Source organism: Myripristis murdjan, chromosome 15 (genome assembly GCF_902150065.1).
Source record: "Myripristis murdjan chromosome 15, fMyrMur1.1, whole genome shotgun sequence".
NCBI lineage: Eukaryota > Metazoa > Chordata > Actinopteri > Holocentriformes > Holocentridae > Myripristis > Myripristis murdjan.
In genome coordinates, this window is record NC_043994.1 from 25,492,888 (window position 1) to 25,520,658 (window position 27,771).

A 27,771-nucleotide genomic window follows, 5' to 3' on the forward strand; every position below is an offset into this window, starting at 1 on the left:
CTGCAAAAATCAATAAAGCACGGTGGGATTCGGTTTAGAAAAACAGATAGCATGTGCACATGATCCACAGAAAATAATGTTTTGTTTTTTTTTTCTTCACTGAATATGCTTTCACCAAACAATACCAAATCTGTACTGAATAATAGTATTGAGTAATAGCCAGAGACAAACTGAATGACTGAAAAGCATTGATGTTGAGTTTTAAATAAACTTGAACTTGAACTTTGAATAATCGCTGAATAAGTACTCAAACCCAAACAGATCTTATTACACTCCCACTGGGTCTCATTCATTCACCTTTTCTTACTCTGGATCTGAGGTAAGAACAGTAATTACGCACACTCGAGAGCACACTTACACACATTTTATTGCGCTCTCTCCATTTCTACAGCCGTATGATATCATAGGATTTAAATTACAATAATATTAAGATGATTTATAAAACGTATTAATAAATATTTTCATCATTTTACAAAGCAATAAGGTCTTTTGAAATAAACACTACACCAACACATCAGCTCACATCAACTGTGTTAATTGGGAACCATGTCGTCCAAAAATATATATATTTTTTGGCTTCATATTTGACATCAAACCTTTTTTTCTTCATCAGCATTTCATGCTATTACATATGCCAGCTCGTTTGGTGTTCATGTCCTGTAGCAGTGCCTCCTCTTCAAGAGTCAAGAGTCAAGAGAGCTTTATTGTCATTTCCACATACATAGAAGCGAAATAGAGTACTCTATATAGAAAATAAATACAAGAAAAAAATAAATAAATAAAAGTGACATGCCATAAAGTGACACTGTTCAATAAATAGTGCAAAAGTATAGCAGCAGCAGCAGAGGTAGATTGTAAATGAGTTGCACATTGTATTGCATGTGTGTTTGTATTGTGCATCGTATTGCACATTTTCTAGTGTCTTCATAACTATTGAAGTTTTTTTTTTTTTTTTGAGTTTTTGAGTTTTTTTGAGTTTTTTGAGTTTTTGTTTGGAATCCGGTGCTCCACCCTCTTTAGACTATGTTTTTATTTGTTACCAAAGTGGCGAGCCAGCAGTGTTTTCATATCGATTGTCCTTGTCCTAGCTGATCGGCCATAACCTAGCATTACAGGAGAACACAGGGAGCACTTTGAAACTTTGCCCTGAGGTCTTTTACCATGCTGCTTTAGTTACAGGGTTTGATAAGTGTGTATCAAAGGAATATGTTTGGCAACTTTAGAAGTGTTCCAGGTTATCCGAAGTCATAACCCTAAAGACGGGGCGGGAAGAGCTGCGACTGTGACCAAAACGAATGAAAAATGATAAATCTCCCCAGCGTTTGTTCCTTGTTGTTTGTAGGCCTCAACCTAACTTTAGCTGTTCATGCTGCAGGTATACCAGGCAGTTTTCTATACATAGTGCACATTGTTAGTGTGAAAAGCACATACAGAAAGATGTTGAAGACAATTTGGCAGCACACAACTTCATTTTACACCGTTATACACCTTTACATACCCGGATGACAAATGATCATTTTTTAAATATTAACAGCATGGCATTCTGAGTTAAACAGGTCAAAATGTTGCTTAAAACGTATGTATTTCAAACACGATGCTCAAACAAATAAGCCTCATGTGCTTTTATTGGAAAGGGGAAGAAATGATACATCCAACACTATTTCATCTTGAGTGCTGAGGTCTTATTTTTATTTTTCCAGAACCGATGCTAGTGAAGTAGCTAGCGAGTGGTGCATCGTCTCGCTTTCCTCCCCTCTCTGCTAACACCTCGTGCTTTTACGATGCTGACCAACAGTAGAAGACGAGATTAGAGGAAGTGAATTCTGCTGACTCAGGCTAAGGACAAGGTGGGGGTCACCTGTCGTCTGCGTTCTCTGCCAAGCCTGCCGTCGTCACGCAGGAAGTGTCTGCTTCACGTCTCTCATTGGATTTAAACTGAAAGGATGCAAACTTTATCTGAATTACCCACCAGGGACCCCATTTACATCTGTGCATTGCAATTCTGTAATTATTACGATTCTGTGAGTGTTGCAGTTTGATTTTTATTGTATTGTGCAATTTTGGATAACTTGAAAACACCAGACTGTGGAAAACAGCTGAATTATACTTACAAATCATCATGAGCTGTTAGTCAAATTTAGTTTGAGCTTCTAACATTTATTGCAGGCCTAAAGATAGAGGTCAAACAAAAATTGTGGCATGTTTATCATAATTATTAGCAGCAGCAGTATCAGTATTAGTGTTAGTATTTGACCATGTGGTATAATTTTGAACCGAGGTGGGCAATATGGGCTGCATGTTGATTGTATTATCACAGTACTTTTTTTTTTTTTTTTTTTTTGTGGCTTGGTTTTGCGTACAGCAGTGCTCATGTCTACCGTAACTCCTCTTTACCCTCTAAATTATTAAAGCCACAGTCCTTCCAGACTTTTGATTCAAAATGTGGAGGTGCAACAATATGAATCTTTGTCCTTGTTTGAAGAGGTCAAACCACAGCCTGATGCATTGCAAGCAGTAACATTTTTTTACACCTTGAATAAAAATCAAATATGTCTAAAATAAGGAGAAAATATTGAATCAGGGTCAGTATAGTAATATAAAAAATGTCCCCAAAAAGTGATTTATAACTTTTTTTTCCCTTTTTTTTTCATCCCTCCACTGAGTGGACATAGTGCTTCTCTTCTAGAGAACCACGCTTATTTGGGGATGAACAGGGATAGAGAAAAGGAAGCAAAGGGGAAGAGGGAAACAGAAAAGGAAGACAAGGTCTTCACGGTCCAGCCAGAGAGATAAATGGGGAGATACAAGCAAGGAAAGAATGAAGGAAGCAAGGAAGGGAGGAGGGGACAGAGGGGGGAAAAAAAGTTGTAGCAGAAAAGAGCCGTGCAGGCAGCATTGTTAGGGGAAGTGAAGTGCAATAATGCTGAGGAAACAAGAATCCAAATGAAAACAAATGTGCCTATTTAAACTGACACACATGCACAGGTCACACACACACACACACACACACACACACACACACACACACACACACACACTATATATATATATATACATACACATACACATGTATCTATATGTAGATACAGACAGAGAGAGTAAGCAGTAACAGAGCCCATTCTTTACTTACTTCCCTTCCTTTTTTTCCTGTAAATTTTAGTTTCTTTGTCTGCATTGAATTCACACTGTATATCTCAGCACCACGGCAACGGTACAGCAAGCAGCAGCACAAAGCAGCATGTTTATTGTATTTTACTGCTTCTCACATGGGTTTCTGTTCTCGATTTACCTTTTTCTACTGCTCTGCTGCCTGAAGGACAAGCAGCACTGTGCCTCTGCACATATCAGGAAGGGGGGTGGGGGGAGTTACTGTGAACCAAACAGTGAGTTTTGGAGAGAACGGGAATTTAGAAAGATAACCCTTGAAAATGAAATTGCAAGTGAATGAGTTTGCAGACCAGTGAGGCCTTTGCTGGGGCAGGTGATGACAGCGGGAAGGGAGGGAACGAATACAGGGAAAGAGGAAGAGGCCGAGAGAGAGAGAGAGAGAGAGAGAGAGAGAGATGAGAGATGTAATGAATTATGAAAGGGCTGATCTCAGGGAAGACAGCGAGGGCTTCTACATTGCCTGAGCTGGCCGTTGACAGGAGCCCTCATGCGGCAGTGGACCAACACACACCTACCAACATGTCAGCTACAGGTTTACAAAAGCAAACACCACTGCATTCCTCACTGTGTGTGTGTGTGTGTGTGTGTGTGTGTGTGTGTGTGTGTGTGTGTGTGTGAGAGAAAGCGGGAGAGCGAGTGAGACTGACAAAGCATGGCAGCCGTTAACAGTCTGTTGGAAGTGTGTGTAACATGTCCTGTTCCCACTTTGTCCCCATCCACCCAGTGACATTGACAGTAAATACCAGTAAACAAACGTCCACAGCCATCAAAATGCTATAATTGGCTTAATTATGCTCTCCACGTATTAAGTGTGATTATGCGTCATTAATTTCGACCTTACAGTTGGCTCTGGAAAGCTGCGTCAGATGAGCGCCTCGCATATACCATTTACACTTTGCTTTTCCTTTTTGCACTGCACCAGACAGTCAATTTTCATCCGACAATTAAGAGTGCGACGTCTTGATTATGGCTATTAAACAGTGTAAATGAGCTGCTGCTGTGAATTTGCCTTCACACACACACACACACAGACACACACTCGCACCTGCTTTTAAGTATACGGAGTTCTGGATCTTTTTTCCCTGCTTCCCAATTGTGCTGATCACATCTCCTACTCACCAACTCACATACTGTGTGTGTGTGTGTGTGTGTCTGCAGGTGCAGGTGATGTCGTGGAGTGTGGGTTTAGGCGGCAGGATGACATTGGCCAAGCTCCTCCTTCCCTTCCTCCTTCTCCACCCTTTCTGTGAAGGTGAGTTCCCACGAGGATAAATATGGTAAAACCTAGCGCTACAAAAGACCTCATAAAAATGCAATCCAAGTTAAAAAATGAAAATCACCAAATGTGGAATTACATGCAAAAAATATGATTTCACTGTTCTTGGAACAAAATGGCCACAGTTTATCTGCAGGGGGTTGATTTGGATATTGATTGATGCCAGTGACTCAGTAGGGCCTGAGATTATTTGGCTTTCAAACCTCTCTGTCCAGCTCACTTCCATGGGAGTAGCCATCGGCTGATCGTAAAAGTCCCTTGGCGTCCCTTAAAGAACAGGCATTTTATTCACGCAGGGGGATGTGTTTCATGCTGAAAAATGTACGTCAGCGAACATAAACATTTGGCATAGAGCTTATAGTTTAATTTATTTTCCAGTGATTCTTGTATATCTGCTGTGCAGCCATCAGTGGAAGCCTGTGATTGTTTTGGCTACTCATGAGTGTCAGTGTGAGGGATGCAGTCCCACTCTAAATAAATAAATACATGTTTTTAAAAATTAAAATTGTGCCATGAACACTGCAACACTCAGTGAAGTTTACATCTGTCAGCCGAAGACCCCGGGCACGCTGATTCTGAAAACATTTTACCATGGCGTCCGGCATCGATGTACAACGTTTTGAAACACACTTTGAGGCGCCTTTGCTCCTGTTTGGTGTGCGTGTTGAGGTGTAAGCCCAATCACCAGTCATGTATACACTATATAGGACTTATTACCCACTGTGCATACATATAAGAATCAGAAGCAGAATGGCTTTAGCAGCATGACGAGATTACTTCTGTTGCTGAAGTGCTCATGTAACATCAACAAGAACTGATACGTGCATAGAATAATACACAGAACACTAAAAATATTACATTCTTATAATAATTATTTACATGTCAGTGTGGAGACATATATGCCAGATTATCTGAGTCTGTTATTTCATATACTTCTGGCCTGGGGTTTGTGATACTGATATATAAAGTTTACAGCAATGTCAGTAGTGTGAGAAACAGAGGCTACATCTCTGATAGGTTTTTAAGGTATTTAAGAAAGTGGAAGAAAAAGTGTACCTCATCTTCAAGTCTATTTTCACTGATATTTTCAAACGGCCAAGGCAGCCGCTATAGTTTCACATGTGTTTTGAAACATTAATCAGTATTTAAACCAGTAACAATGGGCTTGGAGAAGTCTGTGTTAAGACCACACAGAAAAGCCTTTCAGCTGCTGTAATTAGCAGCCTGTACAACGCTTTGCAAATTGCAACATGGTGTTCAATGCACCACCGTTTCCTTTTAAATAAATGTACTATATTTTGCCGGGCCTGAACGAAGCCCCTTAAAATGACACTCTTATTTCCTTGTTTTTCCAAGTTTCCTGTTATGACAGGATTTTGTGGAGAAACATAACATGGGAAGGATTTTTTTAAGAGAGTAAACCAATAGGATATTAGTTAGGGAGGAGAAAAAATACAGTTTAACTAGATGAGACAGATTGAGGATTGCTAAAAAAAAATTGTGATGGTTTTATTAGTTGAAATTTGATTTATGTCCGCTGGTGCACCATTTAAAATACGCTGTTTTCCAGGAAGCAAAAGTAATTGGAGTTCATGTCATGGGAGCTTTAACAAAAATTATGATGGCTATGTGATGCATGTTCCAATGCTGTTTTATTGCTTACTTGCTAAAATGTGAAAACCTGCGAGAGTACTGTAAGAGAAAAGAGTTTTTTCAGTCTTTGATAATCAAAAGCCCTAAAAGACTTTTTCATCTCTCTGTCTCTTACCTTCTCATGCTTTGCCATGCCTTTTCTTGTCTTCAATGCCTTTTTTTCCTTTCAGATTCTATTCATGTGCTATTTCTTTTTTACTCCCATTTTTATCCTGTCATTCCTTCGTCGTTGCTCGCACTTTTTTGTCTTCCCTATGTCTGTCTGGCATTATTCTGCAGCCTGAAGAACCACTTTAAAAGATTTGACTGCTTGCTGAGCGCGTCTTTGTGAGTGTTGGAAAGAGAGAGAGAGACAGACAGACCGAGTGAGAGTGCTTCGATGCTGTGCAAAGTCACGGTAACAGTCTCGCTGTGACAGGCAGGAGACACCTCCAATCACACACAGAGCCGAAGCAGCGGGGAAAGTTATTAAGCGAATGCCACAACCTCTTTCCATCAACCACAATGAGTTTATCAAGGGCTTTTCACTCCGAAGTCCTCCACCATCCTCGCCTCTGGCTCTCCCCTCACACCTTGTTTGTCTTCTCCCTGCATTACCTCTCTACATTTTCTCACCTGAATCCCTCCCTCTCTCCCTCCTCTTTGCTTCCTCTAACTAACCCATTAACACACTGACCCTGTGCCCATCTTGAGGATTACCTCCCTTATCCAGCAAATGGCAGGAATGATAACTGCTGTGATTATTTTTGGGGGGTATAATCTATCCTCATTCCGCCAGCCGGGCCTGACTTGACGCCTCACAGTAATTAAGCCACAGGTATGGATGGGAGCTTGTTAACACTCCCCATCGCCGCCCCGCACCCCACTCCCTTCTGCGCAGCACGCTCCATGTTCCTGGCACCCGCTAAGAGCCATGTTGGCAAGACGATGATGAGTATCTTCTTCCGCGCAGGCAAGCGAATTAGTGTGAGGACGAGAAGCTCCCACATTCAAAGGACCGATTCACTTTATCAAACGCTCGCACTTCAAACGGGCTTCAGTGTCTCTGTGGCCCAACGCTCCGCTTGACTGATCAAAGCCCGTCAGCTTTGTTCCCTGATCTTCTCAACAAAACAGCTTGTATCCTGTTGCCCTCTGACACCACAGAGGCCCAAACACAGCAGGGGTCCGCACGCGTGCCACTATTCCCAACAATTAACCCTTAATAGGCATTAACTTTTGTGATATTCCAGTAATCACAAAGAATTAACACCATGGTATTCTTACTTTGTTTGCTGGAAATACAGAGGTAGATAAACACTGTGTACATGCTAAATATGATTGGACATGCACTATCTCCTCAAACAGCTGCCATGGGAGAGTCTCCTTCATTCACATTGCTCTCTTTTTTTTTTTTTAAATCCACTTTTAAAGCTTCTTTTATGCTGGTTATATTGCTGCTGTGGGATCAGATCTTATATCTTTGAAAAGTCCGCTTTTCAAGAATTTAGAAAAACACATTTTTAGTGCATTTTTTAAAAAAACTGATCAGGGTGTTGAATGGCTTTCATGAGCCACAGAGGCACAAAACCTGGTCTACCAGCAACACACCCCATAAAAATTCAATCCAAGTTAAAGAATGAAAATCACCAAAACTGCCGTTAGATGTTTTTTTTTTTCCCCTCTTGACAGCAGCATTATGTTTCTTGTTTAGTTGATTTTCTCTGTGTGACTTCAAAATGACTGCAAAGTGCTTCTTAATGTGATAATCTGTAAAACCCCCTGTATTTTCATTTTAAAAGGGCAATAAATAAGATTTCACTGTTTCTGGAACAAAATGACCACAGCATAACTGCAGGGGGGTGATTGAGATGCTGATTGATGCCAGTGACTCCGCAGTTGCTTTTTCAGGGCTTTCAAACCTCTCTGTCCAGCTCTGTTCCATGGAAGACGCCATCAGCTGATCAAAAAAGTCCCTAGAATTTGTCAAATGATGCCGTACACAAAACCTTCAAGTATGAATATATTTGCCACAGCGCTGCCCATGCCTAGCAGAGGGACAGGAAATGTTTTGGAAGCGCTGGGATCATCAAACCTGTCGGAATAAACAAACAAGTTGCTACTGTTTCGCTTCCTTGGTCTAATTAATGCCCATGTTCTTTGCTGTTGTGTGTCTGCACTGCACTTCCCAGAGGTCACTTGTCAATCAAACCGTGGATCCACTATTGTGAACTCTGTCTGCTCGGATTTTCTGTTGATGAAATTTTAGTTTATGTCGGTGGCGCTTTTCTCTTTATCTGTTCAGCCATGACTGCTGACACCTGCCTGATGCCAGGTGTTCAAAGCAGCAAATATACAAGCTTTTATCAATCAATCAATCAATCAATCAATCATACTTTATTTGTCCCACAAGGGGAAATTTGGTTTAAGTTACATCCTGTCCAAGAAAAACATAAAAGACATGACAAATACAGGGTTACAGGATCAGGAGAATCAGGTGTAGGTTGATTCACCATTGAAATTACTCAAATGGGCAGTTATTTATATTAAAATGTCATGCATCATTAAATTATGAAATATTAAAAGCAAAAAATAATGGTGATTCTAACAGATTGTGCCTTTGGTTTGAACGTAATGCAATTTACCTTTCATTCTCTTCTCTCCATCACAGCCTCCAACCAGCCACCGCGCTTCCAAAACGAATTCTTCCAGACCTACCTTCTCATCTACGAGAATACAACTGTCGGTGAGTCACCGTAGACTGTGTCAGAGTGCTGGGTTTGATGCATTGAGATGGGTTGAAGAAGGTTAAGGTGTATTTTATTGATGGCTCTGTCAACTTGTTTACTGCTCAGCAGTTGTCCTCTTCCCTCAGCCCCTTACTCAAATTACTCAAAGAAGAGCAAGTAAAGAATAACATCAAAAGAGACATAGAGATAGAAGCAGACGCCCTCTATCACTGCTGTGTGTGTATTTGTACGCGTGTGTGTGTTTGTGTGTCTGTACGTGATGAGAGGGGGGCCCTGGAGCCTGGTCATCTGAGTGATTCTGGAAGTCTGTCTGATGTATAGCTCATGCAAAAGCTGCAGAAAACCTGGCTGCTTTGGAGATCTCACGTCCTGGTGTTGATGCCTGAATGAAAGACCTCCTCCAGATTTGATATCTCAATGTTATTTTAGGCTCGCCTGTATGTCATGTCCCATCGCTGTCGGGGGACGTTGTGGGTTACGGCATGAAATCCAGATACGGTTGAATCCGTTCCCTCATGGGTCTATATTCCCTTTCTTATTTATTTTTTGTCATTTTTGTTGGTTCCAGTGATTGACAGAGCAATTTGGAGATGTCTGGCTTTTCATCATCTTCTGAGAGTGTCGGTGGCTCAGAATTAAAATCCTTTATATTGGATTGATTTCCTAGAAGTTTTTTTTTTTTTTTTTCTCACATAACCTTTACCCTTTGCCAGTCCGCCTGCACTCCTCCTCTGAGTCACCGTGTGTTCATTTAGCCATATTTACTCACTCAAAAATCAAAGCTGTGTGTCGGGTGGCTGTGTCTGTTGGTGTTTATCGGCGTTGATTAGGGGTTACATCATGCTGGCACACACAACCTAATAGTTGCTAATAATCACCCACTGTGCACCCGTTGCACTGCTGGCTGGCCTGGAATGAGCTTTCCTCTGTCTCTGAGTTTTTCTCTTTCCATAGGGTCAGGTTTGTTTTTTGTTTTTTTTACTATTAGCTGTGGGTCTGTAACGCCCTTTGAGATTATAGCAGTGGTTAAGTGCTCTAAATAAACTTGAACTTGATCTTGACCTATGATGTGCGCTTTTACCTTTTGTATTAGAGTCAGCAAGAGCAAAGATCATACCACCGAGCTTCCATCATCATTATCCTAATCATCTTCGCCGTCATCCTCTTCTGCATCATCATCATTTGTTCGCACACTTTGTAATTAAGTCAGAAAAGGACAGGAAACAACTAAGGCCACCGTTCATCATCATTGTTGCATTCCCAACAAACATACCACCGTCAAAGTGATAGTCTCTAAGGGATTTATTTAAAGAGTTGCTCTTACCCCATAATCCCTGTAATACAAACTGTAAGCGGTAGGAAGAAATAGAAGCAAATAAAATACCATTAGTTGTAAATCAGTATCCTCATTAAGAACATTTACTAAGGGAAATAGTGTACACAGCAAAAATGTCTCCATAACCTTTAGAATAAAAACCCCCCTTAGTATAGACAAAAACATATTTCTCATTTTCCAGCAGTAAAATGCTCTGAGCATTAATAAATAAGCTCCAGACAAAAATCCACTTATCAAACAATCAAGAGATTTTTTTTTTTTTTTTTAGTTGAGCAAATCAGCTACTTTCCCACTGCTTGATTGATTGATCATGTGAATACGTTGCTTGTTTTAGAGCGCTCACCTCAAACTACTGCCATCTAAAAGTTATTTACGGTCATCCCTGCCCACCATCCGCTTCCTCCTCCTTAACCTCGTTGCTCTCATACTCCCCTGGTTTGGCCTCTCCATCCAACAGTGCCAAGCTGTTTCTGGCGGCGAGCCACCTCTCAGTCAGTCAGCTGGTGTTTTAACCAGCCAAGGGCATGGATGTGTTTGCGGGTGGCGCTGCTCATTTCCCTAACCACCCTCTCCAGGTTGCCCTCTGGCCATGAATCACTGTGTCCTCTCCTCAGGCAGCTGGGCTTCGGTCCAGCAACCCCCTCCATTGGTCCAGAGAGCCGTCAGTCATGTCCCCGGCCCGGCCCGTGATGGCTTATGCAGTGGTGTGATTATTAGGGTGGGCTGAGTGATTGGACAGTGACAATTTGTCAAGATTATTGTTTATTAGCTCAGCAGATGTCCTCGTCCAGGAGGCCCTTCAGTACATGCACATACACACACAAACACACACACACACAGGCCTCTGAATCAAGCTATGGAGGCAGGGTTTGTAGTGTGTGTGTGTGTGTGTGTATGTGTGTGTGGAGAGGGGGGCACTTTAAGCACGAGTCCATGAGTTTCTTTCATACAGAAACTCACAACTACTTAACATACAACACACTGACACAGTAGACAAGCCTATCAGTGGGTTTAATACCGACATCACCCGTACTGTAGATTTGAATAAAAGGTAGATTAAAAAAAACATACTCTCTCATCTCAAGGTTCAGCGAAGAGATTGTGCGGAGAATAAAGAATTATTAAATTAGGCTTTTAGGGAACAAAAGAGGCAAGTTAATCATATTCAAATACTCTACCTTGCCATAGTTCAGTTGGCCATTATTTCACCATAGCTCTGATCAGCAGCCTCAATGAGCTGCTATCTAACTCTCTGAAAGCTGAACTGCATGACTTCAACCTGGTGATCAGGTTTCCACAGTAACATTCTGATTGGCCGCATTCAGTTACCATGGCGGTTGCCGGGCTGCGTCTTGGTGTCGATGTAACAGCATGGGGTACATGTGAGCAAGATGTGCGAGGTGACACCCAGCCAGTTTGGTAGCCGACTGAGTCATGCATGCACAAGAAGACATATGGTAGACATGGGCCAACTAGGTCTCCTGATTTCAAACAATTTGCACACACACACACAAACACACATGCACGCATGCACGCCCACACACACACTCTACCTGGCTTTTCTGGGCAGCAGATCAGTGACTACAGTTGCAAGGCACACAGAGGCCTCAGAGCCAATAGCCACAGCCCAGTGTGGCTGACAGGAGCTCATGACTATTTATCAGAGAGATGAGGCAGCACATCCAACCACAGCATGGATATTTGATCTGAAGCTACATCCCCTCGTCTCCCGCTTTCAGCAGTGAGCGGCCTGGCTCAGAAGTCAGTGAGGGTGCAGGAGAGATGCTGCACACACACCCTGCATGTGTGTTGCAGAGGCATGTGTGACAGTCAGAGAGGTCCCTTATTCACTCTGTACTCACACCTCTGGCGTAAATACTATTCTTTGCAAGCCTCGCCACTCCAGAGTCAATCGCAGTTTTGATTTGGCCCAATTGACAGTGAGGCTGTGCATCAAGCTGGCGAGCGCAGGCCTTGCAGTTTGAGGTGTGGATGACGCTGAACCCAAGAGAAAGCTACTGCCTGAGTTGGTGTGAATGACACCTGTAGTGTGTGATGAGGCTCTTTTAGTGTTCTGCCATGCACCACAAACATATGATAACAAATGATGTTATTTTAGATTTACTAAAAGAATATTAAACCTTTGAAAAAAAAAAAAAAAAAAAAAACATATCCTTTTCTGTGGATTTCAGCTCGGTTGAAAATGACCCTCAGCTTGATCTCAAAATCAAATAAAGGTTTTTAATGAATGAATGAATATTTCATATGGTTTTAAGAGTAAAACCCTCACTCTTTTTATCTCGATATATAGAAGATAGAGTGTTTGCATGCCTGTGTGTGCACGTATGCTTGTATATGTGTGTGTGTGTGTGTGTATACACCGGTGTATGCTATGCCTGTGCACGTGTATTTTGTGGGCACTTCTGTGTGTGTTTGATATGTCTTTGTCACACGCGAGCGCTGGGATCATGCACTCATTGGGGGGTGGCTAAACGGAGGAGCTGATGTCTAAATGCAGTGGCAGATAACAGTGTGTTGTGTCAGGAAATGGGATGTGTAATTAGAGTGAGAGAACACTTTGATTAAACGCTCTCATCTCCTAATCCACTTTGCCCTGATTCGGCAGATTAAGCTCTCTACTGAGTAATTAACTTGTGGAGTGAACACAACATTTGCTCAAAATAAGAAACTTCCGCTCTCTACTGGGATGGTTTGTGCGTGTCTTGTAGTTTTTGCCAATTGAGCATAAGGCTACGGTGTCTGATTAAATTTAAAAGTTTGGCTCAGACTAACATTATTAAAACACCCGTTCATTTACAAGTGATGAATTATTGTGTACGCTCAAATTCACTCCCCTTAGTATTGTTTGGTGCCACAGAGAAGGAGAAAAGGCTCAGGCAGAATCCACTATAAGGCTAACAGGATTAGATGTGCTTACAGAGCCTGGGATCTTTAAACTCTACTGTTTTATCAATGACAATGCCAGTTTATATATACTATGCAATGTATATGTTTCCTCACCTAACTAATAAAAGTTTTTAAACCACTTCTGTCAGGTGATTTAGCAGCACATTTGTACAATCTAACTACGAGGCGCTGATACAAATACCAAGACGCTCAGTTCACGCCAATATGATTGTGTCAATAAAGATACCCTCGCTCTGTCTTGTAATTTTCTCACTCTCGCTCACACTCTTTCTCTGTTACTCCCTCACATTGTTCTACTGCCACAGTAAATACCTTGCACTTTTAATTAGCTCTATGGCTTTCCTAATTCAATAATAATTAAGGAGCAGGAAGTAACCCCAGGGAACAACTTATTAAAGCCTTCTCCCTAAACGTGTTGATAATGTCTGTGTGCACCCTCACCAGCCAATTCCCTCCTGTCGGCTGCCTAGCACTCCCTACATTAACTATGGTTGTTACGCTGTGGCTCTCACCCATAGCACCCGCTCAACCCCAACACACACACACACACACACACACACACACACATACATGCAGTCTGCCTCTCCCTCTTCTTCTCCTTTCCCGTTCAATATGGTATTGGCCAAATTGCCTTTCCACTCATATAATTAAAGTTGTATTCAGAGTTATTGGCAGTAATAGCAGAATGGTGCTGTGCTGTGTGAATGCCTCTTCACCTCTTTGTATCTTAGAAATGGGAAGGACTGTCTGTAGGCCCCTGAAACAGTATAGACCTTCACCAACAGTATACTTTTACCTTGGACAGCATGTATTGATTTGTCAATGCAGATAACATATCTAAGATTCTCTTAATATTGTCATCAGTGAACAAATCCTGACGTTGCCCCGCCGACGGTGAATAGGAGACTGAATTGTAGGTAGAGTGGCGGCATTCAGGTTTGATTTGCTGAGGCAATTGATTTTATTTTTTTCTCTCTGTGTCATATTTGTAAGCAAGAGAACAGAGAAGTAACAATCACTTGGGTATAAAACATTCTGAGTCAAGAGTAGATCGAGTTTTCACCTTCCTTTCTCTTGCTGACATTATAGGATAATGATAATAATAATAGTAAAAATAAGAAGAAGAAGAAGAAGAAGAAGGAGGAGGAGGAGGAGGAGGAGGAGGAGGAGGAGGAGGAGGAGAATTCATACAGTGCTCTGAAAAACATTTATCAAACAAAACAGCATAACCAAAAAGCATGAGTGGGTATAATATAGTAGAGAAATAATAACATATAAATAGTAGATAAAATAAAAGTTGTAATGATGATGTAATAATAAGAGTGAACCCAATTAAAGGAGAGACATGACATTTAACAAAGCAAAATGAAATTAATAGGTCATATTAAATAAATAAATAAATAAACTTTGTATCAGCTCTTTGGTAGGTCATTTCACAGGTTAGGGGTTGTGATATGAAATGCTCAGTCACTTTTTGCTTTAGGTACAATGAGCCAAGCCATGCCGTAGGATATAGGACTGTGAAGTTGCTTATGTATATGTATGTGTATGGGGGTCACATTATTTAGTGCTTAAAAGTGATTAGCATCATTGCAAGATCAATTCTTAAAATACCTTGTAGTGGAGGTGTTTTAAGATTGGGGGGATATAATCTCATTGTTCAGGATTAGTTAAAACTTGCATTCTGAACGAGCTGCTTATGGCAAAGAGATGATGAAAAGAGTAGATTACTGTAATCCAAGTTAGATGAGACAAAGGCACAAATTACCTTCTCTAAGTCAGCTGAGAGGAATGGTGTTATCTCATGAATCTTTCTCATTTGCAAGAAGCTGTACTCCTGTTTTAATCAACACATCAAATGTGGTGCTGCTGTTAAATAATACCCCTAGCTTTCTGTCCATTATATATTCAAGACTGGGTGTTCTAGCTGATCTTGAATCTTATTCTTTTTTTCAAATTTGTTGTTTGAAGGCTGTAAGAAATTTTAAGTACTCCTTTAAGTTATCAAAACAACAAGGATCTCTGGGCTGTACAGATAGGTATAACTCAGCGTCATCTGCATAACAATGGAAAGACACTTTATGTTTGTGAATAGCATGACCAAGAAGGAACATGTGCAGGGAGGAAAGGGCAAAGAATGGAGTGCAAGGTTATATACTGTGAAGAGGAAGATGTTTTACCAATTGAAACTGAGAATGTTCTGCTAGAGAGATAAAAATGAAACTGAACTGATCGAGGGCTGTATCGGTGCTTAAGGCAGTTAAGTAAATTGTATGATCAATTGTATCAAGGACTGCACTATAACATTTTTGTAGCAACACGAAAAACGCCATGGAAGATGTATTACTTAAACAGATGATGATTGGTTGACATGCCATTTAAACCACACAAGCTGTGTCATTCGTACCATGAGCACCGTGAACACAAAATGGAGCATAAATCTGCCTTTAGACTGCACAGTGCCCTAATGTTTAACGAAGGTCATTAATGAAGAAGAGCAGTGTCTGTGCTGTGAAGGGTCTAAAACCAGACTGAAATGTTCTGAAATTAAAGCAATTTTTATTTTGTATGTATTTTATTCATTTATTTATGTATTTATTATTAGTTAGAACATGAACTAAAGCATTTTTGAACATAGAGGTGTAAATTTCAAAGGTCCGAGAAAGCTGACACAGAAAATGGGACAGTCCACAGTATTCAAACCCTTTTTTGAGCACATCAGTGGCAATAATATCAAGTGGACAGGTAGAAGGTTTCACTTAGGGAATAATCTTTTCCAAAGTATATAACAAGATGCATTTAAAACAAGTCAGAACTGCTTTGCTTTCTCAGCTAACAGGCAAATCATAAGTGAGTGGTAAGGTATGGTAATACTTAACACGTTTACAGAGAAATATGCCAGGAATTCCTCATGTTTGCAAGGGAGGCCTCCAAAGCATATCTGGGGAGAGGCTGATAACTGAATAAATAAGACTCCTAAATTATGACAATTCTTAGACATAAGATCAGAGAAGAAAAAAATTAAGCTCACATCATTAACTGAATTTTGATACCGCTGCACTGATTCACAGCAGACTTGTAACTTACTGGCTTTCCTTTTTCACCCAGCACTTCATTTTTTTATCACCTATAAACAGTATGTTCATTTCACCAAGGGAAAAGTTTAGATTTTTTTTTAAAAATTATTATTATTATTTATAAAGCTTGATAACCTGTGGCCTGATGATGGCAAAGTATCTGAAAATGTAATAACAGAGTCTGAGTTAAGCAAAAGTTGAGTCAGACACACAACTTGCCTTGCACTCAACATTTTACATGGAAAAACAGAAAATGCTAACAAGTTCCAGTAGGTCCCTCAACAAACTGATTCAAAAAGTCAGTTGAAAGTGCATTGAATTGACAGTACTGTACACATTAATGTTGAAACTGTATTAATGCTGTGTCATATTTACCCATAATAACTGAAAGGGGCCTATATACTGAATTATAGCAGAGGGACTTGGCCAGTGATACTGTTAGCGCTGATGAAACCCTGGCAAACAAGGGGCTTGTTGAACAAAGATCTTGCATTAAATTAACCAAAATTAATAGTTTCTAACTTGGCAGCAGTGTGAAGTCGAGGCTGGTAATGAATGTACGAGTTGTTGTTTTTTTTCTTCTTCTTTGATTTAAAATATGCCTCCCAGAGTTTGTAAAGGCATTTATAGCGCTATTGCCTGAGATCACAGGGATAGGGAAGGTCTTGTTTAATTTTTGCTGTCCAATTTGTTGAACCAGGGGTGGATGAAGATCAGCCTTTTGGGTCCAAACATTAAGAGCGCTGGTAGTGGAGCGTATCTTTGATCTCTCTCAGTACCAGATCTTATTTTGAGGAAGGGGGAGGGACGGGAGTGTGTGGAGTCCTTGACGGAGCTGCAGTGTAACTCTGCTGTTGAGGCTCTGTTGCTGCTCAGAGCTCTGTGGTGGGATGTTTGGGCTGAAGGGCTCTGGGTGTTAGGGCTGCACTCTGGTGAGTCCTGCTGCAGAAATGAAGCTAAGCCACGGAGGAGAGATGACCTGCCCAGTGATGTAAGGTGATCATGGCTCTGCGTTCCTAGGGCTGATTTTTTTTCAAACCTTTACAAATGCCTTGATGCCCTTCTTGTTAAGATGTAGACCATAATCACAGAGATGCTACTGACAGCTGGACAGATGACGAGCCTCGTTAATATTCTTGAGCCTTTCACATTCTTGAGCGATATTCCTGTTAATTTCAGGTATGGCAATGGGGAGGAACTCAAACTCCAGGGATTGTGGAGATCACCACTTTGCCATTTTTTTCATATCTGGGTGGCAGTCCTGTAGTGCAGAGGTCACTGGTACCCGCATGCAGAATGATAGATCTGGGCTGTTGCCTTGTGGCAGCTCCAAAGGCTGGTGGATGTTTCTGCAGCACAGAGCTAGCACCTCTTGGCCTGGATAAAGCCTGTGTGGCTCAGTGAACTTTTCATTAGAATCCATCAGCAGTGCTATTTTCTTCCCTTCGCTGTTAATGGACTCTAAGGCTGTGAACTAGTTATAAGTTAAGAACTGGTTGCAGGCTGTGAGCTGGTAGCAGGCTGTGATGCTGTTGTAAGAAGGGATTTAGAGGTGAACTGGAAACTGGAGGCTGGTGTGTTTCGAAGGTGGACATTAAACAGTTGATCCTTGATTTTGAGAATCTCCTGAGCCTTCCTCCTCTGAGGAGCTTCCTTCTCAGCTGGTTCACTGAGGCCACGCTGATCGTGGCCAGCTCTTGGAACTCAGTAAAGTCAATTTCTAGCATTTCAAGGCTGAAGTGAGGAGGTCCAGTGACAGGAGGATGGAAAGAGGAGCTGTTGTCCCCTGGGTCAGAGGAAAGCAAGAGATGCACAAGTTTCTTCTTTTTCTACCACAGCTCTCTGTGAAGGGGAATGTCTCTCAGAATATCAAGGTTATTTTAATTTCCCTCAATCAGGACAGTACCAGTCTTATGTATATTAATAGAGAAGATGGTGCAGTCCATGTTGTCATCATTGGAAATAGTGAGCTAGTGACAGAAATCTCTTGTATACATAGTGTTCCATTCCAACTATGGCAATAATGCGAGAGCTGATGGCTAGACCTTTGCTTTGAAAATAAGATAAGGCTTTTCCTCCTTGATGCTTGTTTGGTGTTAGGAAATCCAGGTTTGTCTCCCGGGCAGTGCCATTTGCCTGGAGACCCAAATGATTGGCCAGGCCATTCCTGGAATGCAGGGAGAGGCATCTCTTCCTGCCTGCCTCTACTGGTGCAAATTAGTCTCCACAATACTTGCTTGTGATGCAGATTTCATTCATTCACACAAACTCTTTTATCCCATGTATGTCTCTCAATGACAATAATTGCTGCACTACTCTCATCACATGGGATGTTAAATATCTTTTCTTTTTTCTTTTTTTTTGTATCTAAAATATTTTCACCCAGCTGCCTGGTGTTTATCTCAGAGTGCACAGCTGTATTATATAGAATAGATTTATTTATGTGCAGCTACACACAGCCCTTAAGATGTTTAGTTAGTATGTCCAGATTCTTTAAATTCACAATTTATACTTTAAACACTTATGGACTTTTCTTTTGTAAGATTGCATTGACACCTCATTTGGCTTTAATAGAGCTGCCATTGCAAGCAAACATGTCTACCCCACATGCACTCTCACTCAGTCTCACACACACACACACAGACACACACACACACACACACATGCACACAGAAAGCACTTACACTTGCACATACACTAACACATAAACATGTGCACATGCTGCATGTATACATGGGTACAAAATTTGCCTTTCCACACAGAAATATAAGGGTTTTTTTTATTCCGGTATTCATAAAATGTTGTTTTCATTATAACAACTAAAAAAAAACTGTGGAGAAAATTTTATTATCATGAAATTAGGTTGAACGCTTCACCAATCTTGATATTAGAATATCAAGATAATGTTGCATGAATGTCTAGAAACAAGTTGATTTGCATTGAGTGTATTGCATTTGCATGGTCCCTCCTCACTTACAGATTGGACTAAAACACTTCCAAGACTTTCTCCTAGACTAATCAAATGACTTTTTATAATGGATATTTTTCCCTGTGTACACTTGTCTTGCCCTGTGCCTCTACAGACTAGATAATGTAGTGTAGAAAAAAAGATGCAGAAAAAAGAAGAATGAAGAAAGATGAGCAGTGATAAAATGAAAGGGTAATCAGGATATTGTCAGGGGAAGAAGAAGGGGGTAGAGCAGGGCTCTTCCTCAGAGAGTTGAATCAGTGTTTTCGGGATGTTGGCTGGTATCCAGTTCTGCCTGTTCTGCAGGGTATGCTCTGCAGGTATTTGTCACTGTCTGACTGTCAGCAGGGCAGCGCAGAGGTCTGTTTATGCTCCCACATTCCTCCCTCATTTAGCCAAATTGGAATGCGATGTGTGTGTCCTTTCTGCTGCTCTGGCAAGCGCCGTAGTATCTGTCACTGTTTGTGAGTCTGAGTTTGAGTTGGCGGATATGCACTATGCGCGTGAGAGTGGGAACGACTCTGCTTGTGTATGTGTGTGCTTGTAAGTCTTAGCTCTATAAATCCTATCTCCCAGACGCAGAAGTGAAGAATTCCCCTCTGTTGAGGTTAGAACCACCTGATCTCAGCAGGAGATCAGTCCCAGCACTTGCAGGAAATATTCTTAATGGCTGGAAGTTTTTCTCTCCACATGAAGAGTCCTTGCCTACCTCACTTTGGAAAGGGGATACACTTGATCTCCTTACTTCTCCAACAGCTCTCTGCTGTCATTGAGCTGCAGCATTGACTCCCACCATGGCTTCTCAATAATGCCAGCACACTGCCATCCATGAGGGACCTCTGTTTTGGTTTAGTCAATCATCCCTTATCTCTCCCCCGTGGTGTCTTGCTCTCCCCTTCTTCCTCCTACACCCCCCTCCTCTCTCCCAGGAAATAATGGGTTCCACGGTTCACTGGTGTCTGCAAACACACCATCCATCATGACGCTGTGCTGCGCTATATTGTCTGCACTTACCCAGCATGTGTTAGTGTTAGTATGGCCCATGCAAACGCTCACAACACCCTGGCCTCTCATCGCAACGTCGCTTCAGACTCTTTAACTAATGCTAAGCATCCCTCACGTCCATCCCCCATTCCCCATCGCTCTCCGCCGTTTAGTTTTCTTTCCAGGCGCTTTGACTTTCACTCTTGCTTTTCTCTTTTCTCTTCTTGCTTATATCTTAACAAGTAATTTAGTCCCTTATTCCTTATTATTGTATTTTTACTGTAAGTGAAGAATTCTGCAGGAGGTGTGAGACAGTTTCACTAATTTCCAATGCAGCATCGCTTGTCTCGGGAACTGTCTAGGAACCAAGACAGAATAAAGCATATTTGTCTAGTATCGGAAAAAATATTTTTGATTTTCAAACATTCTTGAAACACTTTAATTTGTGTCAGAAAGAACTGGAGTTATCTCAGCCAGCAAGAGATGATATCACTTTTTCAAAAAAGAAAAAAAAAATGTAAGCCTCAGTAGGCTACTAAATTAAATTGCTTGTTAAGATGGATATTTTTACATGGTACCCTTGAAGGAAAATTGCAGGCTGTTTTGTTTTGTTTTTGTTATTCCATGGCTAGCAAGTCAATAATTAATCCACTGATGTCACAGGGAGATATTCTCCTTGCAGTTATAATGTTGTTAATAAGGGAAACGTCAATCCAACAGTGTAAAACAGAAAAGTTATTTCATGTTATTTCATGTTAAGTCATGTTTCATTGTCAAGGGCTTCTTTCTAGAATCAGCAATTTGGCGCAAACAAAAATACAGGGAGAAGTCCAGCGTAGAAGAGGGAGAGCTCACTTCCATGTCCCATTAAGCTTTACTGTAGCTGCAGATGCTCTCTGTGTGGCAACTTGGCAATTTTTCCCAAGCAAAAACAGAATTTTCCTTTTCAGAATGGGTTTAGGTTATCTTGAAAATTATAGCTATTGCACTCTTTAACCCCGTGTTATTTTTACGTGTCCACAGTCATTTCAGGATGTTAGAGTAGGCCCTCTCTAAAACACACACTCCAACTAGTGATACGCCTCTCTCTTGTCCAGCTCGGTCCTCACTTTCCACTGCACGTGTTATGTAAGAGTTGTGTCGGTTTTCTTTCAAGATGCCTTCTCAGATGCCATGGCCTTGTTCCTCACACCCTTCTGATCTCGTTCATCTCCCCCCCGAAAAAAAAATAAAAAATAAAAAAAAAACAGAAAGTATTTCTATTGTTCTGTATCGTATTCTATTCTAGTTTTCCTGTATGTGACCGTGATGTGACCAGATAGAGAGCAAGAAAGCAGGGAGACAGAGACAGAGATGGGGAGGAGTGTGTTGTCTGGCTGCAGGCTATATGTGTGTGATATTTCTCTGGGTTGTAAAAGTTAATTGAAAGTGTCTGTGGGAGTGTGGCGCGACACCAGGTGAGCCACGCTGCCAAGGCGCCCGGCACTGAGCTGACAGGAATCACTTTGATGGTGGCGGCGGTTAGATTACCTGGACACTAGAGGCTGGCCTCTTCATACACTGATGCACATACGGGTAACACGTTTGCAGGCAGGGTTTGAGTTGTGTGGGAGCCAGTGGTAGCTAAGCTTGCATAAAGAGGGGTTTGACCTCCCGTGCAAGCAGTAAAATCATACATCTGATCTTACTGCTTTCATGGGATCACAAATAATGCATTTTTCAATATAATGAGCATTATTTGCATTAACGAGATCAATAAACTAAAAGAAAAATGTTTCCAAAAGAATTAAATGCACCATATTCTCTTGTGAATGACATTATGGCTGCGCGTCACCACCGAGCCACCATGCTCGATAGAATATTACACTAACTATGACTTTTATAGCATGCGAGCTACAAACCTTTGAACCCTTTTACAAGAAGCAGCCAACACTTGTATCAGCCAACACTGTTTTTATAATATATTGAATGGAGAGTAACAGTATAAACCAGCCACCGTGCCGCTGAAAAAAGGCTGCTGCTCCTGACGGGGTCTACACGCCTGGCTGGTTTCTCTTTTTTTTTCAACAAAGAAACAAAAAAACAGCTGGAATTCACCTGCCAGCACGGCGCCTGGCTGTTGTTTCAGAACCACGGACAGCGCTGTGTGTCGGGTGTCGTCGGTCACTTCGTCCTGGCGCAGGGCCAGGCGTGGGCTGGCGTATTTCAGACTAATGAAACTTTGTTATTGTAATATCACAGACATCTTGGCCAGTTTGAGGCTGCTGCAAGTAGTGCTCTGCTGTGTGTTGTGTGTGAAAGCGTCGGACCACATAATGAGCAGCCTCTTTGTTTCTCTCTCTCTTTGTCTCTCTCTCTCTCTCCCTCACAGAAAGCGCACCCGATAGGCTACTATTTATTTATTTATCATCGCCTTTAACAAGATCGTTTAGAGAGATCAGATTATGACATGAACCCTGTTTTCAGGTCAGAATTGAAGCTCGAGAACTGTGTACAGACTAGTATGTGTCCAAGTGTGTGTATGTGTGTCTGTGCTGGTGTGGTTGTCAGCATACTTTAGCAGCCGTCCCACGATCAGAGGGTGAGGTGTCACTGAGCAAGACACCGACCCCACTCACTGCTCACTGATTCATAATTGTTGTGGATAAGAGTGTCAGCTAAATGACGATAATGACTCAAATTTAAAAATGTGTGTGTGATTGATTGGAGGTATAATTTTCGAGCACTTATCAGGAGAATTTTAGGATTTTCAGAACACAACACTGGAAATTTCCAGTGGGGATTCTTGCTTTTGTGCCTTTTTTCCCCCCTTGTTTTTTTTTTTTCCTTTTTTAGCATTGTTCCAGGTTTTGCTGTTTGTTTATTTATGTGTTTGTGTGTGTCAGAGAGACTGTCAAAGTGTCATTGAGTAAGACAGTAAAGCCACTGCCTGCTAACTTATTGGGTGTGTGCTGTGTACATGTGTGTATACGCGTGTCAGGGATGTGATATTATTACATTTATCAGGAGAAATCCAGATTTTCAAACAGTAATTTAATTGTAGTCAATGAGAGTGTAATTGCAATCCTGCTTTCCCCCTTTAATTTTTCCATTATTTTTTGCATCGTCCCAGTGTTTACTGTTTGTTTACGTGTGTGTGCATGTAAGAATGTTTATATGTATATGTGTGTGTGTGCGTGCTGTCCCATTCTCTAGTAGTGAGGGGTGCATTGCTGGGTGGCAGATCAGCCTCCTCCAGCTGCTTATCTGGCCCAGGTGGGTCACGGCTGATACCTGTCTGAGCCACGCAGAGCAGCTAACCTGGAAATTGATGTTTCACATCAGCGACCACCTCTCTCTGCTCCACTGCAGGGAAGCTGTAGGAGCTGGGTGGGGTACGGTAATATGTGTGGGTGTATGTGTGTGTGTGTGTGCATATCAGTTGGATATTGTTTGTGTGTCCATTTGCAGACGAGCGCACGTGCGGCCATTTGTTCTGAGAGTCAAGTGCGAATACACCGTTTGCTGTTTTTGTTTGCTTGTTACGCAGCAGCTGTGAATTTCTTGGAATGTGAAGTGGTATTTATACATGCCGAGATATTTCTACACAACCTGGAAAACCTAGAAATCTAAGGAGTGTGTCTCAAATTGCAGAGGAGATGCAGAAAATGAGAAGATGAAAATGAAACGTCATGGAAAACTCTAAACGGTCCCGGAAAATCAGAAGGTTACAGGGCTCAAAGGCCACTGGAAATGAGCATTTTGAAGCTATATTTCAAAAAAATCTCTCACTGGGGAGTGCGTAATGTCCTGAAAATGAATTGGAAAATGATTTACTACTGGGAATGGGAACCCATATCTAGAGCATTTGCGGTCCCCATATTCCTTGCAGTACTAGTGTTATGAAGAGTTTATTACTTTGCATATGATTTGATGCTGACCTCAGGACACTGACCTTTGACATATGTGTTTTCTGACTGGTCTGAGTCCACTAAGATATTGTTGAAGTAGTAGTATTAGTAGTATTTCAAAAAGATATTTGTGCTCCATTGTTTCTTTGTCATCAACCCTGATGAAAGCTTTCCTCCAAAATACATGTTTTATTTTTATTTTTTTATTCTACCAATAAAAAAATATTTCACAGTTGCCCTGGACATTTACTTGGTAGAAGTGTTTACCACGTGTCAAGGCCGAGCCCCTAATGCAGTGGCCCAGGTTTGATTCTGAGCCAGGCCCAGTGCTGGATTTGGCCTGAATTTGCGGGAATTTTATTTTATTTTTTATTTTATTTTTTATTTTATTTTATTTTATTTTATTTTATTTTATTTTATTTTATTTTATTTTATTTTATTTTACTTTTATTTATTTATTTATTTATTTATTTATTTATGTTTTGGTCATTTCTGCTTCACTTGACAGTCACAGTTGTGGGCCACCGGGGTGCCCTGCTTTTTCATTTAAGCACCTTGGTTTTGAGGTGAGATAGTTACAATTTTTTTCTTCTGCATACCCTTCTGAAATGCTTATAGATACATATAGATATAGATAGAGACAGAGATATATGACACAAGTTTAATTGCCAATTTCGCAATCACCTGCATCATCCATCAAAACTCCATGTTAGACTGAAACATATATTGTCACCATATCAGTTGGCCTGGTGGTCTATCAACACTTAAATCCAGAGGAGCATATCTCCACATATATAGGGTGGACTGCCATGAATTTTGATGACGACATTCATGTTGCCTGGAGGATAAAATCTGTCAGTTTTGGTGACCCTAAGACATTTCCTCTAGCACTAGCAGCAGGTCCACTGGGATATCTGCTTTGGAAATAACACGCTTGTTAAAAACAAAAAGCCAATACAAAAAGGCTCCTGATAGATTGGCCCATTCCTATATGCATTTCATCCCAGGAGGGTGCAGGGAGCTCCAGGAGAGGCGCCCCTGATTTTGGATACAGTGTTTTGCTCAATAAGGATACAGTAGCTGGTATGGGAATCTAACCTATAATGGTCTCAAACCGTTAGTATCATGGTCTGTTTGGTCACCACATTATGTGCATGTCTTTAGAGTATTAGCTCAAGATCAGTCCTTGGTATACATGTGCAGATGGCCTGGTGAATCGGCTTAGTTACATTAGCAGCCCGCAGTGTAATATCAGCATCGGTCGTCGGAGCCTGGTGTGTATTCTATGAAGAAAGGTTATCTCGTCCTTGTCTTGAAAGCTGACATTTGTTCTCATAAAGGCCAGTGTGCCGGTGCCAGATAGGATTAATTGACAAGTGGGGTGCCTGCACTCACTGTCCCCTACTTACGGGGCCGGCCCTTGGCTCAAGTCTGCTTGCTTTTGTTTACCGGTGTTTCCCTGTCACTACCACTTCCTCTCTTTCTCTTCTCTCTCCTGGTTTAGAATAATCTCACTCACCTAATCTTTCCCCCCTCTCTCTCCCTGGATACTCTCTCTCTGTGTTCGGTATGTCACCATTCATTGCCAGGCAGTTTACTTATGGCCTATTTAGTGTAGATAATTATGTTGTCAGTTTGGTATCTGTAATTACCATCTTTTTATACATTCAATTTGCCAAGAATGTGTCAGTCTTCCGTATCTGTGCACGTTTCCTGTAGGCACAGTGATATGTTGCGGGGAAGGCATGTGTCTTGTGTGCGCTGTGTGTATTTGTATGCGTGTGGTTTTGCATACCATCAGGATGGTGTGTTGGAGAGAGAGCGAGGTATAATTGAACTCCTCTCTCTTATCTTGCAGCCGAGAAGGTGTTTGACATTTAACAGGCCTCCTTAGAAGCACGGCTCATTTTTTCCAGCAGTAAGCCGGGATGTCTGTCCTCTCCCTCTCTCTCTTTCTCTCTCTCTCTCTCTCTCTCTGTCTCTCTCCTTCACACACGTTCTCGTGCTTTATCTCTCTCTCTCTTCTATTTGTTTCTCTGTGCAGTAGTTTGTCTCCAGCAAGAAGCTCTAGCTGCTGACAAATCCCAGGCTTTTCTCCTGTCAGCCATTGTGTGTGTGAGATACTGTGGTTTTTCTAACTGTTCTTCCTCTACTGAATCCTGCTCGCTGTTTATCCACACCAATACGCACAGCGCCTGCACACACAAACACACACACACACACACATACTCACACACACTCACAAACAGAGTACCGGGTTGCCAGTATGTACCCTGTTCCTTTCTGACCCCAACGCATTGTGGTTCTTCAATGGTGGTGATGGCGAAGGCAGTCAGTCTGCTTTGGGAGAGAGTGAGAGAGAGATATAGATAGATAGATGGAGAGAGAGAGAGAGAGAGAGAGAGAGAGAGAGAGAGAGAGAGAGAGGAGTCTAGATCAACCAGACCAGCTGGCATCGCCTCTTCCAGCTCTCCCGCACGCCTCTCTTTTTTCTTTTCTTTTTTTTTTTTTTTTTTAATTTCCCCCCTCCTCCCTCCGTTCCCCTCTCCAGATTGGCCAAGAAGGTCAATTGCCAATTTGCCACTGCCAATGTCTTTATCAGGAAACAATATTAATTTTGGCTAATTAGGACCCGGAGCTAATGAGCGCTACAGATAATGAGTTCATTTATAATCCGTAAAATAAGTGCAGCGTGTTCTGGGATCAAAAACACTGCAGTGACGGCGGCTGGACATCAGAGTTAGGCGGCAGAGGAGCAAACAGGCTGGACACACACATTTACTCCCCCCTCATCCCTCCCACCCCCTTCTTTCTCTCCTCTCTCTCTCTCTCTCACTGTCTCTCCTTCTCTTCCTTTCTGTCTCTCTCTCTTATACGCACACACACACACACACACACACACGCTATAGACGCTGGCATGTCTGCATTGCAGTCTTCAGCTGGTCAGCTTGAGCACATTTTCGGGCTACATCAGCCTCGCTCTACGGAGAGTGACCATCCTACCCTCGCTGCCCTTCTTCATCTATCTCTGTCTGTCCTTCTCTCTCCCTCTCTCACCCATCTATCCTTCTGTCTCCCAGGAAACAGAGGGTCACTTCTGATAAAACCAGAAGAAAGAGACAATACTCCTGAGGGAAGAAAAAAAGGAAAAAAAGCAGAGGGCTGCAGGAGATGGACCAATGAATGGAGGGAGTGAAAGAAGGAGAGGGAGAGATGGACAAAGGAAAGGAGGGGGCAAAAGGAAAGAGGGAGAGATGAGAGGGGAGGGAGGAAGAGGGAAGGAGAGGAAAAGAGAGAGGAAAGGGAAAGTAAGAAAGGGGAAAGGAGGGAGGAGGACAGCAGAAGGGGAAAGGGGGTGAAGAAAAGGGGGAAGAGTAAGTAAGGGAGGGAAGGATGAAAGGGAAGGAGCGAGGGAGGGAAGGGGTGTGAGTGAGAGGGAGGAGAGAAAGGTGGAGGAAAGAAAGGAGAAACGAAAGAGAAAAGAAAGAGGAGGGTTAAAAGAGGAAAAGAGTGAGGGAAGGAGTGATGGGAGTAAAGGGAAAGAAAAGAGGGAGAGGGAAGGTAATTTGACAGGTTGAGAGGAGGCTGAGAGGAAGTTGTGAGAGAAGGAGTGAGGGGAAGGAGGGAGAGAAGGAGGAAGGGAAGGAACGAACAGGGCAGGAAATATCAAGGTAAGGAGTGAGGTAGAGAAGGCAGAGGAAGGAGAGAGAGATGGAGGAAATGAGGGGAGAGAGAGGGAGAGAAAGACGGATAACAGAAGGA

The 27,771-nt window shown here is 41.9% G+C and overlaps 1 protein-coding gene across 3 annotated transcripts in view; it reads left to right on the forward strand.

Annotated features, from left to right (window-relative positions):
- The first annotated feature begins 4,335 nt into the window (after positions 1-4,335).
- Positions 4,336-27,771, forward strand: part of cdh23 (cadherin-related 23) — a 187,738-nt gene continuing 164,302 nt past the window's right edge. For 2 of the 3 annotated variants that reach the window (XM_030070566.1, XM_030070565.1), the window contains exons 1-2: positions 4,336-4,420; positions 8,748-8,822. In XM_030070566.1, the coding sequence (XP_029926426.1) occupies positions 4,336-4,420; positions 8,748-8,822 (160 nt within the window). Of the gene's footprint in view, positions 4,421-4,580; positions 4,584-8,747; positions 8,823-27,771 lie in introns of all 3 variants that reach the window. The other variant, XM_030070567.1, reaches the window with a different exon arrangement.